Source organism: Vulpes vulpes, chromosome 9 (assembly GCF_048418805.1).
Source record: "Vulpes vulpes isolate BD-2025 chromosome 9, VulVul3, whole genome shotgun sequence".
Taxonomy (NCBI): Eukaryota; Metazoa; Chordata; class Mammalia; order Carnivora; family Canidae; genus Vulpes; species Vulpes vulpes.
This window is the reverse complement of record NC_132788.1, coordinates 9,856,419-9,874,721: the sequence shown is the minus strand read 5'-3', so window position 1 is coordinate 9,874,721 and position 18,303 is coordinate 9,856,419. Positions and strand designations below refer to the sequence as shown.

The following is an 18,303-nucleotide window of genomic DNA, read 5'->3' as shown; positions in this document are numbered from 1 at the left end:
GCACACTGAACAGAACTAGTCGAAAGCAGCTCCACATCTTGCTTGCCAGCTGCTATTTTGATGCTGAGACGGATACAGCGAATGCCCTTCCTCTGATTCTTGGATGGGCCTCCTTACGTACCCTCCCCCCCTTCCCATGACTTTCTCAAAATCCTCCCAGGTCACAGCCCTTTTGCAAAGCCTCATTAGGGCCTTTATGCTTACACTAATGACGGTGGAAAAATTAGCTGTGGGAGAAGTGATTAATAAAAGACTATGACATCTACTCCTGCCCTCTGGCATGGTGCTACTTCCTAACCTAAAGAGGAATGCACTGACACTTTCCAACCAACAGGATGGGATCAAAGCTTCCATTGGTTCAAGTTATTCTGACCTATTTCTTTTTTGAAATGAGAGGTGGAAAAAAAAAGCAACATTGCTTAAAATTGTTCTTAAGGGGTTACTACAACATTCTGGGTCATGCCGTGGGTGAGATGGCTTTAGATCAGAGAATATTTTCTGACTCATTAGTTTATAAAACCAAATTCACCATGTCCTTCCCATGCTCCCGTATACCAAACCTACAATTCAAATGACAATATCTAACTCAAAACTCAATTTGATTTTCCATGATATTTTTGTTCTTTAATTTGTTCTTTTGGTTCGTCAGCAGTTTTTGAGCACTTCCCATGCAGAAAGCACTCCGCTAGGTTGTTAAAATAGACAGAAAGAACCAAACAGGTTCTAACGTCAAGGAACTCACCATCTGAGACTCTACTGAGAAGCTCCCTGTGATCCCACCTGTGAGTTGGGTGTTTCTCAGAGCCTCCAAACGGCACCTGCAGGTCCCTCCCATGCACACATCGCCCTGTGCTCTAATCCACGATTCATCCAGCACCCCACCCAGAAACATTTCACCTCCTCCTCAGAGGCCACGTCTTAACTGACTGAATGTGTACTCCCCAGCACCTAGCGAGGGACCAGGCACATGACACATAATAACTACGCAATGAAGTGCATGCAAATAATAATAATATGATGATGAAATATAACCAAAAACCCAAAGCGAAGTGTCTCATTAGAAAAATAAAATAGGGGGGATCCCTGGGTGGCTCAGTAGTTTAGCACCTGCCTTTGGCCCAGGGCACCATCCTGGAGTACCAGGATCGAGTCCCATGTCGGGCTCCTTGCATGGAGCCTGCTTCTCCCTCCTCCTGTGTCTCTTGCCTCTCTCTCTCTCTCTCTCTCTCTCTCTCTCTCTATGTCTATCATGAATAAATAAATAAATAAATCTTTAAAAAAAAAAAGAAAAAGAAAATAGGGACAGCTGGGTGGCTCAGTAGTTGAGCATCTGCCTTAGGTTCAGGATCAGGATCGAGTCCCTCATTGGGCTCCCCATGGGGAGGCTGCTTCTCCCTCTGCCTGTGTCTGTGCCTCTCTCTCCATGTCTCCCATTGATAAATATTAAAAAAGAAAAGAAAAGAAAAATAAAATATTACTGGGCTTGAGAGCGGGAGCATGGGAGCATGGGGGGACAGGGCAGAGATGGCTTCCAGAAGGAAGAAGGTTTGTGGCTGCGCCTGAAATATAGTTAGGACGGTCGGAAGGCAGAAGGCTGGAGTAGGGTAGGGCAGCAGGAAAGCATTCCAGATGGAGGGAACAGCAGGAACAAAACCACAGGGATCTGAAGGAGGAAGCAGGGGGATGCATGGATGGTGAGGGGAGCCAAGGTTCAAGCTGGAAAGGATGTTCAGGCACCCAGCTCAGGGCAGGCTCATCACTTTGTCCTGGGAATGAGATCTGAAACAAGCAAACCTCAGAAATGGGAGCTTCCTGGGTGCCCTAATAAAGAGGAACGTCCTTGGAAACAGGAAAAAAATAAGGAGGCTGTTGATATAAGGCAGGCAAGACTCCTAGAAGCACAGGGTCTCCTACCCAGGGCACTAGAACAAGGCCAGCAGGTGTTATCAAGCCCAGGGGCAAAGCAACCAGTTAAAGTCAGTAATTTACTTCCAATAAACTAACCCTAAATGGAAGAACTCGGCTGTGAAAAGACCAGAACTTCCTGCAGCTTGAGTCTTCGACTTCCAAGAGTAGGGAGGGAGTTAACAGAAAGTCGGGAACTTTCAGGAGTCCAGCATGCTAGGGTTTTTCTCATGTGCAGGCCCACATCTGGAGAGAATTAAGATCAGACTTCAGGAGGGATTAGGAATCGCTCCCAGACATAATGCCAGCTCACTCCTCTTTCAAAACAAAGCCGAGCATTTAGCTCCCAGGATCCAATCCACACAGGATGATAGATTCCCAGGGCAAGAGCTAGAGAATCCTAAGGAACTTTCTAAGCCTGGCAGCCTTACCCCTACTTACTTATCAATACAGACCAGGCCAACACGTGGCAAAGCTCTGAGCTAACTACTGAACCATTATATCACCTATCAGCATTTCTCCTTTTTATGAACTCCACATGACCTTACAATTCTTGACAATGAAATCCGTGAATAAGAAGATGCGGTACATTTGCTTTAGGGAATCAGCAAAAGTAGGGAGATGGTAAGCTCTGCTCCTGAGACCCCCCCCTCCCTACTTTCCAGAATGATGTTGCACAATCTACTCCTGCCGAATCACCTGGCTGCCCAATAAAAGGCACCGTAATCTGAGTGAGGGGCCTGGATTATGACTTTTTGTCAGGGCCTCAGGCAAATCTTAGCCAAACTAAAATTTTACAACTGTTCCTTTAGCTTCGTGAGCAAGGAACAGAACTGGGCAGAAAGGGGACAACAGCGAATCTGAGAAAAAAAAAGAGAATCTTGTGATGACTAATTTTATGTGTCAACTTGGCTGAGCCATGGTGCCTAGATATTTGGTCAAACAATATTCTGGATGTTTCTGTGAGGGTGTTTTTGGGGTGAGATTTTTTTACTTAAATCAGTGGGCTTTGAGGAAAGCAGTTTACTCCCATAATGAGGGTGGGCCTCGTCCAATCAGTTGAATGACTGAATAGACAAGAGGCTGAGCTCTCCTGAGCAAAAGAGAACCCTGCAGCAGACAGCCTGCAGACTTCATCCCCGACATCAGCTCTTCCTGGTTCACTAGCAGACCCCTTTGCACTACAGCTGCAGCTCTTTCCTGAATCTCTAGCTCATTGGCCTCTTGGTCAGATTTTGGATTCACCAAGACTCCATAATGAGTGGAGCTACAATGAGCCAATTCCTTAAAATAAATCTCCTTTATTCATTTATGCAGGATAGGATAGGAAGGATATTCTATCTATCTATCTATCTATCTATCTATCTATCTATCTATCTATCCTCTGTTGGTTCTGTTTCTCTGGAGAATCCTAACACACAACTCTTGCTTTTGCCAGACAGGGTCCATAGAACCTAAGTGGATCTGAGAAGGCTTAAGGCCCACACCAGCAAAGAGCCCTGAGGCTTACCTTTAAGAAAATTAGGGATTGATCAAATGGGCAGCAGCCAAACTCGGTGACTAAGTTCAGAGAGAAGTAGTAACCACAGTCAATCTTTTGTCATTGTTTTTGGTAAGGAGAAGAAAAAATCAGAATCAACTCTTGTCACAAAAGCACTTTTCAAAAACAGAATGCTCCTTACCGTGTTATAGGAAACATATAAAAAGACTTCCCCTGGGGTGCCTGGACGGTGTTGTCAGTTAAGTGTCCAACTCTTGATTTTGGCTCAGGTCAAGATCTCAGGGTTGTGGGATTAAGCCCAGCATCAGACTCCATGCTCAGTGGGGAGTCTGCTTCTCACCCTCTCCCTCTGCCCCTCCCTCCACTTGCACATGCTCTCTCTTACTCTCTCTCTAAAATAAAGAAATCATTTAAAAAAAGAAAAGAGATTTTCTGAGGATGGTGTGGCAGCTTTATTGTGGACCACCCATCAGCCTGGAATTGTGAAAGAGCCTCTAGCCAACGCACATCTGATAGAAGAGCTCCATTACAAAATGGGGTAGTATGGGAATAAAAGAATTGCTCTTATTTTGATGGATGATGTAATAAAAAGATATAGAAGTGACTAGAAACAATCACATTAAACCACCAAGTAGAGCTCTTTTTGTTCTGTACTATGGAGTGGATTCTTGCATTGGGTGGAGGGCTGGACTATATAATCTCTAATTTTTAAAAAAAGATTTTATTTATTTATTCATGAGAGACACAGAGAGGCAGAGACAGAGGCAGAAGGAGAAGCAGGCTCCCAGTGGGGAGCCCAATGTGGGACTCGATCCCGGAAGCCAGGATCAGGACCTGAGCCAAAGGCAGATGCTCTACCACTGAGCCACCCAGGTGTCCCTATAACTTCTAATTTTAAGAAACAGCACAAAGAAGGAAATCAACGGTCTTTCAGGGCAGTAAACTACATTCAAGTCACCATGACAGCCATGACAACCATAACAAAATGCCCCAGGAAGCCAAACAGACTTTAATAAAGATGAGCCAACCTTCCGTTCCTATTCCTGCCACAGGTAGTGCAACTCCTGCCATGTTTTTGTGAATGGGAGGACTGGCTTCCAGATGGTTGTGTCCAAGATAACAATGTGTCAGGTCTACAAATGGACATGTCGGTAATTCCAGACTAGTCATTAGCTTAGCATCACCAGGGGTAATTATAGAGGCTCAGGTTAGATGACTGGCCACAATTTCCTTCAATTCACTGAAGGTAAATGCAGGCTTTGACAGAAGCAACACCAGAGGCTTTGCACACCTGGTGTGGACCGGAGGGGGGTTGCAGCGAGGGGAGGCGGGGCACTTGGAGCTCTTCAAAAGAGCTCGTACCCATAATGAAGCTGTACCTCTGCTGAAATGACCTGCTAAAATTAGCATGGATTTTCAAGAAGGCTTTTGGGTCATTTTTGCAGGAAAAACAAAGCACTTTGGCAAGGTTTGCCAAGTTACCTGCCAGGTGCTAAATGCTTCAACTGCGTGTCCAATGAGTCAATTCTACACCACCAGGCACAGCCTCTTAGCAAGAGTTGCCATGCAGAGGACACCCATGCAGAGGAGGGTTGCAAGCCAGCAACATGCATGTTTTAAGAAAATATGGGAGGGTGCCTGGGCGGCTCAACAGGTTAAGCATCTGACTCTTGATTTCAGCTCGGGTCATGATCTCAGGGCTGTGGGATCGAGCCCCATGTTGGGCTTTGTGCTGAATGTGGAGCCTGCTTATGATTCCCTCCCTCCCTCTCCCTCTGCTCCTCACCACCATGCATGCATGCATTCTCTCTCTCCCTCTTTCTCTCTGTCTCAAAAAAACAAACAAACCTAAAACAAAAACAAAAACAAAACCCCAAAAACCAAACCATGGTGACTGCTTTATGGTTAAAATGTTTCCCCGGATGGGCCATCCGTGGTAAGAGAAAGCTCACAAGGAACCCTAACCACTGTGTCAGTCCCAAATTCCAAGAACAGCCCTTCCTTCCCTATTTAAGGCACTTCTCTTCCACCACTCTTGTCTTTTTTCAGGGCTAATCAGGTCCCAGATCTGTTCACAGGGAATAGTAAGAATGAATTTGAGGGACACCAGTGTGTCTCCTCTTTGCACTTGGAAGGTGTGATGCTCTTCCAGTGGGGACAGCTGGCTTTCCTCAGTCTCTCACACTTCATCTCTTCTGGAACATCCTTATCAAATGAGCTCCCCACTGCTTCCTCATCTTTTCTCAGCTTCTCTACCCCTCCTCCTTGACTGTCACAGAAGAACACTCAATACCCTTTCCTTTTTTCTCTCATAAAATAAATTGCTAAATGAAGCTTCCCCTCAGGAAAGATAGAAAACGGTCCAAGTTGGCCAAGATGGAAGAAAATGGGATTCACAGGCAGGCTTTGCCTCCTGACTTCAGGCCAGGCACCATCCCCTGCCCCAGGGATTTCATTTTGGCTTTGGTTTACACTTGTGTTCCTTTTCAAAGACTTAGCAAAATTATTGTTTCCTGACTTTCTTAGGGCATTCTTCCCTCTTCAGAGGACATCTCACAGGAAAATGGAATACTTAGGCCACCGCAAACAGTACACCTAACACATCAAAATACTGGGTTTTCCAAGATGATGCAAGCAACACTTGAAAGTGTCTTCCAACACATCTCCATCTGTCACCCCCACTCCCCTCATTCACCAAGTTCACACCACTGGTACCGAATGTGCCGCCATTACCGCAAGGAAGCATCACCAAGGAGAGTTCATCTGTGCCACCCTTAAAACTGGTCTAAAACAAACCATGCCCTTTTGGGACTTTGGGGACCCATTTCATTCTGGACAAACTCCAGTGGACAAATGTGCAGAACAGGAGAGAGGGACATGGAGGCAAGTGGCAAGAGGAACAGATGTACCCTCATGGAACAGGCTCCATGAGGGGTGGAGTCTCCCTCTCCTGGGACGCTGGGTGGAGCCCACAGTCCACCTGCAAAAGCTGTTTTAATGGAGCCCTTGATGGTGGGAGTGGGTCTCAGTGGTCATAGTCCTCTACTGGTCTGCCTCTCAGGCTCCACTCACCCAGTAGAGCAGGAGGAGGAACTTACCCTGCCCCTGCCCCTGCCCCAGGCCCGTGTGACCTGAGCCCCTAAAGAAGAAGGTTCACAAGGAAGTCGGACCTGCTATAGCACTGATAACACCGGCCCACAGAGGTCAAAAATAATGTCGGCATTCTCGACCCTGTCTCTGCTCTGCTCCTTCTCATACTTTTCTCTTGATTCTGGAACTCTGTTCTCAATGTTAGAGAAATGCAAAGTCTAAGGATGGGATTACCCAACAACTGGGAAATAAATGACTCTGCTTACCCTTTCTGGCTGACATGGTTCTCGATTCCGCTACCAAATATGATGACTCTTCCTTCTCAAGAAATCTTACTTCCCACCAAAGCAGAATCCAGCACCGCACACATTTAATATCATTTCTTTAAAAATTATACAGAGGTTGGCTATCCACACGTTGCACATGAATGCATAATTGAAACCAGCAATTTGAAGGGAACAAGTACATTCAGCCAATACACTTGTTCTCTCTTTTTGTTCTTGACAGACAGACATACATAGATGTAGATAGGTACTGATACAGACATATAGATGCAACTTAGGTAAATATAGCTTTTAAGAGCTACCAGGTGTCCCCTTACCTCTGATGGTTTCGTGGTACATTTTCCTTTTCCCGAACACTCCAAGTCATTTGCATGGCTGTCTCCCGACACACAGGTGCTCACCTTCACCACCAGAGTTAAGCGCAAAGCCACAATAGATTTAGTAACAGAATCATTCACAAAACCTAAAAAAAGGGAGGGAAGAACAGGAAATGTAAAGTCAAACTTTACCAACGTTCTTTCTACAAACCTGTGAGTTTATTTTACTCAGCATTCAAGTCTGATGAATGAAACAAAATGCAATGTTAGGCAAAGAAATAAAGCACGTGACTAGTGGTCATTCAGATCCCTGGCCTTTTAAGAAAGGCCAAGCATCATGAGAAATATCTAAGGCCCAAGGACGAGGAGACCAGGCACTCAGTCATTGCTTTAGAGGCTGTTGTTCTGTTCCTGGCCATGTCCTCTGTGGGCCACTTGGTCTCTCAACTCCAACTCCGCATTTTGCATCTTCGAATTTACTGGTTTTGAACCCATCTTCTCCTGGGGGGGCCATCTGCCCTCACCTCCCGACTCTTCCTCCTCCAGGCTACTTTGGACAGTAACAAGCACTAAATATCCCCCAAGGCCACCCCTTGTATCAACCTGCCCAGGGGCTCTCAGTGTCCTGACCGGTGGGTAAACAGGAAAGAAACATATTCAATGATGAACTTATTGATAAATAGCATATTTCATCACCAATCTGACTGCATGGTATCAAGTTATGTGATTTAACCATCTAATAAAACAGGGCCAATCACAGTTGAGTATCGATTGAATTATCATCAATGTGTCATATTTATCACCAAATGATCTTGTTACTAGTACAACTACTTTTTCATAGGAGGTAACAATAAATGTAAAAAAAAAATACAGCCTCCAACTGGAATGAAGAAATTAATACTGTATCTTGCATCTATAATATAATTATTTCATTAAGAGAGTATCTCTTTTTTCTAAAAAGAATATTCATTTATTTATGTATAATTCCTCATTTCTAAATAAACAACCTATAATTGACATTTCCATCATCCAGGAGAGAGACTCATGCATTCCTCATAAAAAGTGCTTAAGACAAGGTGATGCAAGTGATTCTAGAAGTCATGCTTCTCTGAGCCCCGTCTCTTATGTAAGGTAAGTAAAATAACTATAAAATAGGGTAACCGAAGAATTTATCCTCAAAACTAGGACTCTTTTCGAATCAAAATGGGATGCTTTTATGATTACAAGTGGACACAGGCATAAAGTGAGACTGCCTCAAATAATGGGCCAAAATGCTCACCCTACTCCTTGTGGCCTGGGGAACACCCAGAGATCAGGAATCTGCAAAGTGGCAAGTGCTACATGAATACCAGGGATGTTTTTAGTAGGCAGATGATGGATCCAAAACAGCAATATAAGATTTAATTCAATCCACAAGTTTTAAGGTTATGATAGAAGTTAAAGCAACCCTTCAAGTTGACACTCTTCAATTTCAGTTGGTAATCAGGAGACAAAAGATGGGTACAGCAGTTCTCACAAACAAGGGTATTTCAAAAAAAAAAAAAAAAAAAAACAAGGGTATTTCATCCCCACAGAGACCGAGTTGCTTTCCTCCTAAGATTTCCTGCTGAAAACTTTACCAATATTCATTGGCTTTGGGACAGAAGGAAAGCATGGTTCATACTTCCTCTGTTATGGCTCCGCAGTCTGCAGACGCCTTCCGCCATCTCCCAGCTGCCTTCACTCATGCCTGGCTCACCCCAACTCTGTAAACAGTTGCCTGGAATACCTCTCCTCTCCCAACACTGGAGCTCTGATCTCACCTATTCCTCAACATTCTACCCCCGTCCGAGCTCTGTTGTGTCTACTTGTGCCCAAGTACATACTCTCACGTACAGGTCCCAGGTTATTCTCTATCCTAGGTACTTTCTCATCTTCTCACCTTTACTGAGTCCTCCTTAATGGCAAGGGACAAGCCTTAGAGAAGTGGTTGGGAGGAAGTCAAGAGGTGGGTACGTATACGGCCAGAGCAAGCAAAGATAATTCCCCAGGAGGACTTTCCAAAATGTCTTGTCATCCAACATGTCCACTTTTTAAAAAAGCAATCAGGGGCAACCCCGGTGGCTCTGTGGTTTGGCACCTGCCTTTGGCCCAGGGTGTAATCCTGAAGACCCGGGATCGAGTCCCACATCTGGCTCCCTGCATGGAGCCTGCTTCTCCCTCTGCCTGTGTCTCTGCCTCTCTCTGTCTTTCATGAATAAATAAATAAAATCTAAAAAAAACAAAATAAAATAAATTTTAAAAAGCAATCACTCAAATGCATAAATTTCAGTTTACTACAAAAAAAAAAAGTTGTTTGTCAACTTATAATTAGCCATGATAGAGAAACGGAGCCTGGTGCAATGGTGGGATGCTACCAGAGTTCTTATGCTAAAGGCATTTTTACATCTAAAATAATGGAGGTAAAGTCAGATATCAGAAGTTATAAAGTTGTCTTCTGTGTCTTTGCTGTGTTCTCCGGTTCATATTAAATTATTGTAAAAACTGTATCACCTGCCTACTTAGCATTTAGATCACAAAATGCTATGTAATTATGTAGAAGAAGCCTCCCTCCAAAGGTTATTTTAAAAAATCGTATTGAAGTATTAAATTAACTTAGCTAGGAGTAATTCAAATGAATGAGCAGTTTAAAATATACATGGTATAGTTTTCTAAATAATTGGCTTCCATTCCCTCAATGAACACTTACCGAGCTCAAGTCTACAAACCAGGCACTAGTTCCCAGGTCACAAGGACGGCGCACTCTTGGTTTCCACCACACCAAACTTGCAATCAAGAGCAATGATCCTTAACTGGCTTTGAAATCAGAAGCTTCCTAATTTTGCAGGAGCTTTTTCTAAGTATATACTGTCAGGCTCCAAAACAAGTGTTTCAAAATTAATAGTCTGGGATGGGTCTCTGGCAAGCACATTTTTGAAAAAGACTCCCCAAATAATTCGAACATTGCTTCCAGTTAAGAACCACTAGTCTGGGGCAGCCTGGGTGGCTCGGCAGTTTAGCACCTGCCTTCACGCCCAGGTCATGACCCCAGAGTCATGGGATCGAGTCCCGCGTCGGGCTCCCTGCACGGAGCCTGCTTCTCCCTCTGCCTATGTCTCTGCCTCTCTCTCTCTCTCCCTCTCTGTGTCTCTAATGAATAAATAAATAAAATCTTTAAAAAAAAAAAGAACCACTAGTCTGGTAGAAAAAGAAAAACTAAGAAACACAAGGAATATTATATTATCTGGAATTAGAGGCACGCATTTGAGCTACCGAAAGCACATTTTACACAACTATTTTTGAAAGTCTAGGTGACTCTGTGTTATTTAGACAATCTTTATCCTCTCTAGCTTATCATAAGTCTCAGCAGTTTTTGGAGACAACTCTGATAAACGTTTCTATATTAGCTTTATTCGCTCCGTAAGACCGTGAGCATTTTGGCCCTAAAATGCTTTAGTAAACTATTAAAGAAATCAATCTTTGCAAAGTGTGTCACATATTACTATGTAATTCCTAATTATGTCCCTTAAGCCCCCAAAGTAAGTCAAAAGGATGTGCATGCTGTTTTCAGCAATATACTGCTCACACGATGAGAACGGTGCCTGGCGGCTCCTTCCAGGTAAGAGTGTAATTTCAGTAAGTTGTTGGCACCTCCCTTTGATCATGTCTCAGGGAAAATGCTTGGAGCTGCTCATAATGAAAAGTAATACTGTCCAATTTAACTTTCATCAAACTGCAGCTGGGTTAGAGCAAAGCAGCCCTCAGGAAATCCCACATGCCAAGAGCAGGAACTGCACCCTTTACAAAGGGGCAGCAGGAAGAATCAGAAATGAAACAGAACTCTTTAAAAAAAAAAAAAAGTTCTTTGGGGCTTTATAAGTGATCATTTCCAAAGTTGTTGAAAAGCCAGTGTGGTTTCTTTGACACAGCACTCAAACTGATGGACACTTAATAACACACTGATAAGAAACACGGAGCAAATGGTCCCTACTCTCTCGCTTCCTTAATAACATGAAACCAATATACGTAACATAATTCTTGATACAGACCTACATCGAAAAGCTTGTCCTCATATTCAGGATTCTAAGATCCATGGGTCAAGTGATCAACTGGAGACAAAAACCGAAAAAGTAGGAATAAGAAGGACACTCTGGTTCTGTTTCTAGAGCTGCCTCAAGAGGAGGTTTTGTCAACACCTGCATCTCCTAGGGTCCTTCCAAAAACTACAGAACTGAACCCACACAGCAGGCCATGGTGCCACTCCAGCTAATGCCTGGTTTAAATTAACAACAAGCAAGGCAACTGGGTGGCTCAGTGGTTGAGTGTCTGCGTTTGGCTTGGGTTGTGATCCCAGGTTCCTGGGATCGAGTCCCGCATTGGGGTCCCCACAAGGAGCCTGCTTCTTCTTCTGCCTGTGTCTCTGCCTCCCTCTGTGTGTCCTCATGAATAAATAAATAAAATCTTTAAAAAATAAAAAATAAATTAACAACAAGCAAGGGAAAGAGCAAGATGAGATTTAGAAAGGAAGGGGAAGGAGGGAGGAGATTTAGAAAGAAAGTAGGAAGAAGGGAAGGAGGGAGGAAGACCAAAGAGTAACAACAAAGCATGAGGCAGAAATTGCATGAGATCCCAGGAAAGGAGATACTAACACAGGAACGCAAAAAAAAAAAAAAAAAAAAAAGAAAGAAAGAAAAAGAAAAAAAGGGGGAAAAAAAAAACAAAGGCTCTCCAGGGGCTCTCTCACATCTGATCACGTTTTCTCACCCTCTCACTCTCATGAGAAAATATATTCTTCATTCCAACCCCAACAAATGTAAGGCTGGAGTTCTTTGAAAATGTTCATGAATAAACATATATTTAAATTATCATTGTGTATAGTTCAAGTCTACAATTCTGACTCAAAAATATTGAGTCACTTTACGTGGACAAATTGTGCACTCCAGTGAGTAAACTGGTGTGAAGGGGTGGGTGGGATGGACGGCAGCCTAGCGACGGAGGGAAGCCGAGCTCATTCGTTCAATATTCAGCAGATGCTTATCCAGCTCTATGTAGGAGGCTGCTTTTAGGGTGAGTTCCAAAGGCTAAGAAAGAGCCAGCAAAGAGACCTGAGGTCATATGTCACATGAAGGAGGAGGTCATGTATCAGTCACACGGATGAGGAGGTCATGTATCACATAAGAGGGTCAATGTGTCACACAGATGAGGACACCATGTGTCAATGGCCAAGACCTTGATGAAGACAGAGAGGCAGAAAGGGCCAGATTAGAGGATATCTAGTGAACCTCAGTAAAATGGGAATCCATTGAAGAGCTTTAAGCAGGGGGAAAAACATGACTTATGCTTTCTCAAAGATCACATTTTGGAGGGAGAACCAATAAGACTTCATATACATTGGATGTGGGACAGGAGGAAAGTAAAAAAAAAAAATCATACATAGTGTAAGCAACTTTGTGGGGGTGATGCTGGGCCAGTGAATCAAGATTTCTGTTGTCAATCGAGTCCGTTTGAGATTCTGATGAGACCCCCTTTCCAAACAGAGCAGTCAAAAGCTGGTGGTTGGACATAGGACATGCATAGTTAAGGCTGAATATTTCAATGTGGGCCTCATCTCAATACGGATGGTGTTGCACTATTGGGACAGAGAAGGGCACCTAATGATCAGAGACAGAACAGGGCCCAGAACCAAGCATTACAGGCCAATATTCATGATAGAAACCTACTTGTGTATTGACATCAGACCACAACAGAATCATACTAAAATAATTAACTAAAACAAATAGCTACAAGATTTTTCATCATGAGGTTGATAAGAAATGACAGGATTTCTGCAGCATGAAGGACATCCAGAACTCCATGATGGCAGACCCTTGACAACTTCAGCATTGAAAGGGGCACCTGGGGACACCTGGGTGGCTCAGTGGTTGAGCATCTGCCTTTGGCTCAGGTCATGATCCCAGGGTTCTGGGATCGAGTCCCACATCAGGCTCCCTTCAGGGAGCCTGCTTCTCCCTCTGCCTGTCTCTGCCTCTCTCTGTGTCTCTCAGGAATAAATAAAGTATTTTTTTAAAAGGGGGGTGGGGGGAACTGAGGTCTCTGACAAAAACAATTTCAAGGATGCTACGTAGTTCAGCTCAATATCCAGATGCTGGGAAAGAAAGAGAAGAGGGAGGGAGGGCAAAGATAATTGCTACACTTGGAGAGCCCCCTCTACTTGCTACATAACCGAGTGATTTCCCTAATGAGTTTTAAAACCAGAATGAAGCAAAACTTACTCCAGAGATTATCCAGAGATCTGTTAACATCCTCAAGTAACTAGTTTCGGTGACAAAAAAAGTTGGGTTTCCTTCCCCTCTCTCCATCCCTCCTCCCCTCACTCTGCACAAAAACATGCAAACACTCTGCCCTGCCCACAACCCCACACTGTGCTCATTAACACAGTCATAAAATGTCCTGCCATCATTACAGTCCTTTTAAAACAGGGACTCTGCCAAAGTCACCTCCCCTGGTGCCAATGAGAAGTTGAGAGCAACCAAAAGGGGGTCCGGTCATTATCTCTGGGATGGAGTGGTCAAGCGGCAGGTGGAACATGCGGGATGGCTGGCTCCAGGCCATTAACTGTTTATTTTACCACTTGTCTTCTTAATATTAACACTAAAGAGTCTTAAATGGACTTCGTGGTTAATACCTCATTGGGATTAATGGCAAATGAGATTTGCATTTCTCACTTCGGTGGTTTGACTAAAGACCATTTTCTTTTCCGAGAAAGGAAAGCATACATGCAAAATAAAAACTCGGGGCCGTAAATACTTGAGCAGTAGGTGTTGGAAACAGACTGCCGACTTTTCCTATTAAGACTTGGCGAGTCATTTGGCACATACCTATAACCTATAAAAACTGTTCACAGTCCAGGAGGTCCCAGGGCTGGCAGCAGATAGGCATGAAAAGCTTGCAAGATTGCGGATTCCAGCTCTAGCTGGAGAAGCGGGGCTTCTGCATTCCCATAGTCAGTGGGAAGGCCAACACCCCCAATTCCCACATCTCATTCCACAGAAGCAGTGGGTGAAACGGTGTATGTGCACCAGCTTTTTTAAGAACGTAGGATGCAGGTGAACACAAAGCTGGTCGGGATCCCCATAGATTTGTGACTTAGTACTTGTGAGCTAAGAAGCAAAACCTGAGAAACAAGTCATCTTTAGACAATGTCTGTCCAGACACAAAAAGAGAGCCTGATGCAGGGAGAAAATACGAACCTAGACCAAGTCCAGGCCGCATGACACTCAAGCAAGGCTTACTAACGCCCTTCGCTGTAGGAGCAAAGCCATCCTTCTGTTTGTGTGTGTGCAGAATGCGTGTTTCCCCCCTTCGCCAGGAGTGAAGGAGGGAAACTTGAATAATATAGACTAAGAAAGCTCTCACCACACCCATGTAGTGCCTGGCCACACTGACCATCCCAGGACCTCATTCAAGGTCTGTCTTGTCTTTCCTAAACAAAGCTTTCTTTAGATTTCCACGTAAAGCCTGGGTTCTGTTGCTGTCTGCTTGCCTGCTTACTTTGAAGTTGATACTTAAAACAGTACATTGCTTTTTTGGAAAATTCGTTCTGACAGATCATCTTATTTTCCGCGGGTTCCTGAATAAGGTAGGGCCAAAAACACTTTCTGAATTAGGCGACACAATGGCACGTAACAGCGACAGACCAAATACTTCTGCTGTTGCCACTCATCTAAATCGTTGGGTAGATCACACCTGGCTGAATGACTGTGAAAAGTATACACTAAGCAATATCATTGGCTCCAAAGAAAATGAAACTGCAAAGACAATGGGACGCTGTTGTTGAAAAAAAAAAAAAAAAAAAAAAAAACAATCGGCTTTGCTGTCACCTGAAGACAGAATGACTGGTTCTCAGCACATCTTACTGTCCGACCGAGTGGCCCTTCACTGCGGCCCCCCAGCTTTATCAGCATCTCAACAGCACCTTCTGCTTATTTACCTGCAGACAAGGCTCAGAAAACTCAATATGGAAACACAGGCTCACAAAATGAACAAAAATTTTAGACTGAGACTCTGTAGGTTGACATTCTACACTTTCCCAAAAGAAAGATCTATTCCCACAGTAAAGAGTTATTAGCCCAGAGTGCCGTATTTCTGTTCAATTTTATTTTTTCAAGATGTTCACCCTACCACACTCTTTTCTCTACCAATATTAGACTAAACTATTTGTCCAAAGTGAAGACTTGAGTATTTGAGCCACGGGAGTAACTGCTAGTTGCCCAGTGGTATCTATTCTCCCCACATGCTTTTTAATAATAGCATTAGGGGCTTGTGCTGGGAGCCCGGCCAGCCAGCTAAAGAATATGCCTCTCCTCAGTGACTCAGGGACAGGAGGTGTGGCACTTCTGTGTACATCCACGAAGACTGAGCAAGTGCTGTCCTGCCCATCCCCTCCACCTCCCACTGCCCCATGACACTGCCCCCATGGCCCATTTCCTCTGCCCCATGACAGTGGGGGCAGCCGGTCTGAATCCAGAGATGGAATCTGTGTGGTGAGGGTGTAGGATTGTCTTCTCAGGCCTGGACCACCTATGTCTACACTGTAATATGAGAGAGAGAGATGAACTTAGAGTTTAAGTCAAGGGGGATCCCTGGGTGGCTCAGCGGTTTAGCGCCTTTGCCCAGGGCGTGATCCTGGAGTCCCAGGATCGAGTCCCACGTCGTGCTCCCGGCATGGAGCCTGCTTCTCCCTCCTCCTGTGTCTCTGCCCTTCTCCCTCTCTCTCTATCATAAATAAATAAATAAATCTTTAAAAAAAAAAAGAATTTAAGTCAATGTATTGGAGGTCTCTCCATGATGACAGATTAGACCATTGTAACCAATATAGGTGTACAAAAGAATCATGCAAACTCCTGCTGCTGTGCCACTTCTGTCCCTGGACTCGGAAGGAATCACCACTGAGCTACTCCTTAGTGTCGCAATCTCACAAAATACTAATTCCATCACATTCCCGTCTCCTTCATCTTCCTTAGTATTCACAAAGCAGGGTTGACCATGAGAGTGGCTCACCTCTCAGACAGGGGAGGAGTGGGAGAGAACTGAGAACAAGGTTAGGAAAAACACCTAATGTCAGTCCTTTTATTATACAGGAGTATTAAATGTGCACAGTAACAGGTAGCTATAATCTATAGTTAAATGTTCTTTTTTAAGATTTTATTTATGTATTCATGAGAGACACACAGAGAGAGAAGCAGAAACACAGGCGGAGGAGAAGCAGGCTCCACACAGGAAGCCCAATGTGGAACTCGATCCCGGGATTCTGGGATCATGCCCTGAGCCAAAGGCAGATGCTCAATTGCTGAGGCATTGAGGCATCCCAATCTATAGTTTAATTGTAATATTTTATTTATTCTGTAGATAGTGTTTCACATTACAGAAGTGAGCAACTTCCCACAATATCTATTTATTAATTGCAAATGACTGCCTCCTAATTAGTGGCTTTGCTATTTATACTACCATGAGTAACCAGGCCCAAGTGACTGCATGAAGTAACGGGAGGCTATGCAAGGCTCTACCACCAGATTGTTCAAGTTCTTATCAGCTCTGAATTTGGGAGAGTTATTTACATCACTTATGCCTTGGATTCTTTCTCCCTGAAACAGAGATAATAACACTACCTATTTCCAGGTTGGTGGTTATGATCAAAGGCCTTACTATGGGCAAAGCTCTTCGTGCAGTGCAAGCATGTGGAAGGACTATGTAAGTCACTATCATCAACATCATCATCACCATCATGACCATCACCATCCTGACCATCACCACCATCATCATCACCATCACCACCACCATCATCACCATCATCATCACCAACATCATCATCATCACCACCATCATACCATCATCATCACCACCATCACCATCATCATCACCATCACCACCATCACCATCATCACCACTATCATCATCATTGCCATCACTACCATCACCATCATCATCACCACCACTGTTGCAATCAGGTCAGTCCAGGTAGCTATAACAGAATACCATAAATTGGCTAGCTTAAACAGCAAGTATTTATTTCTTACAATCCTGGAAGCTACAAGTCTGAGATCAGGGTACTAGCATGGTCAGGATCTTGGTGAGGATTCTCTTCCTGGTTTAGAGACAGCTGCCTTTTCACTGTACCCTCACATGGCAAAGAGAAAACTCTGGTCCCTATATCTCCTTATAAGGCACTAATTTCATTATGGGGCTCCATCCTCATGACCTAATCTAACCCTAAATATCTGCCAAAGGCTCCATTTCCAAAAACTATTACAATTGGAGAATAGGATTTCAATATATGAATTTGAAGGGGACATAAACATTCAGTCCATAGCAACCATCCCATCATCATCACCCCCATCATTACTACCATCATCACCACCACCACAACCCCATCAGCAGCAGCACCATCAACACCACCATCACCCCATCATTACCACCATCTCCCCATCATCACCATCATCACCCCCAACACCACCACTACCATTACCACCACCATCATCACTATCATCCACAGCAACATCAACAACCAATATCTACTTAAAGTGGGATCCTCAATGGAACCTACACTTGTGTGGGTATGAGGAAATAGCTCTGGGAAGGTATGCCCCTGAGAAAACAGCAGTGCTGGGACATAAGCACGTAAGTCATTTAGAGAGTCCCCTAATTCAGTTTCTGTGATGTCAAACCTTTTAAATGGAATTTTTAAAAATTATTTCCACTTTTAAAAATTATTGCTAGAATTTAAAAAATAGTTTCCAAACAAAAGCACAGCACACATTCATAATAATGTGACTTTTATTATCTACCCTTTTAAATAATTCATGCCTAGGTTCTACTTTTAAAAACTAGGCTCTAGGCTACATTTAAAGTTGTAAAAGCAAAATATGTGAATAAATGAGGTATGGCTACACTTCATAGGATTAAAAGACATTTTTTTAAAAAAGTATAACCAGCAATTAATACAAGAAACACTGAATGGTATAAAATGGTATAAAAAAATACTCAAATTATAAAATCTTTTTTTGAAGCAAAATTTACAACTAGGTCTGTCAAACCTTTCCATGTGCCTATTTCTGGCATTAAGTAATCTCCACTTAGAAAAAAAAAAAACTTAGGAAAAAAAAAACTCATTGCATATGGAAACCACATC

The 18,303-nt window shown here is 43.6% G+C and overlaps 1 protein-coding gene across 1 annotated transcript in view; it reads right to left on the bottom strand.

The window, feature by feature from the left end:
• The window catches only part of DNER (delta/notch like EGF repeat containing), a 313,637-nt gene that overhangs the window by 133,272 nt on the left and 162,062 nt on the right, over nt 1-18,303 (bottom strand). Inside the window, exon 5 of the mRNA XM_072719318.1 lies at nt 7,098-7,243. Within this exon, the coding sequence (XP_072575419.1) occupies nt 7,098-7,243 (146 nt within the window). The remainder of the gene's footprint in view (nt 1-7,097; nt 7,244-18,303) is intronic.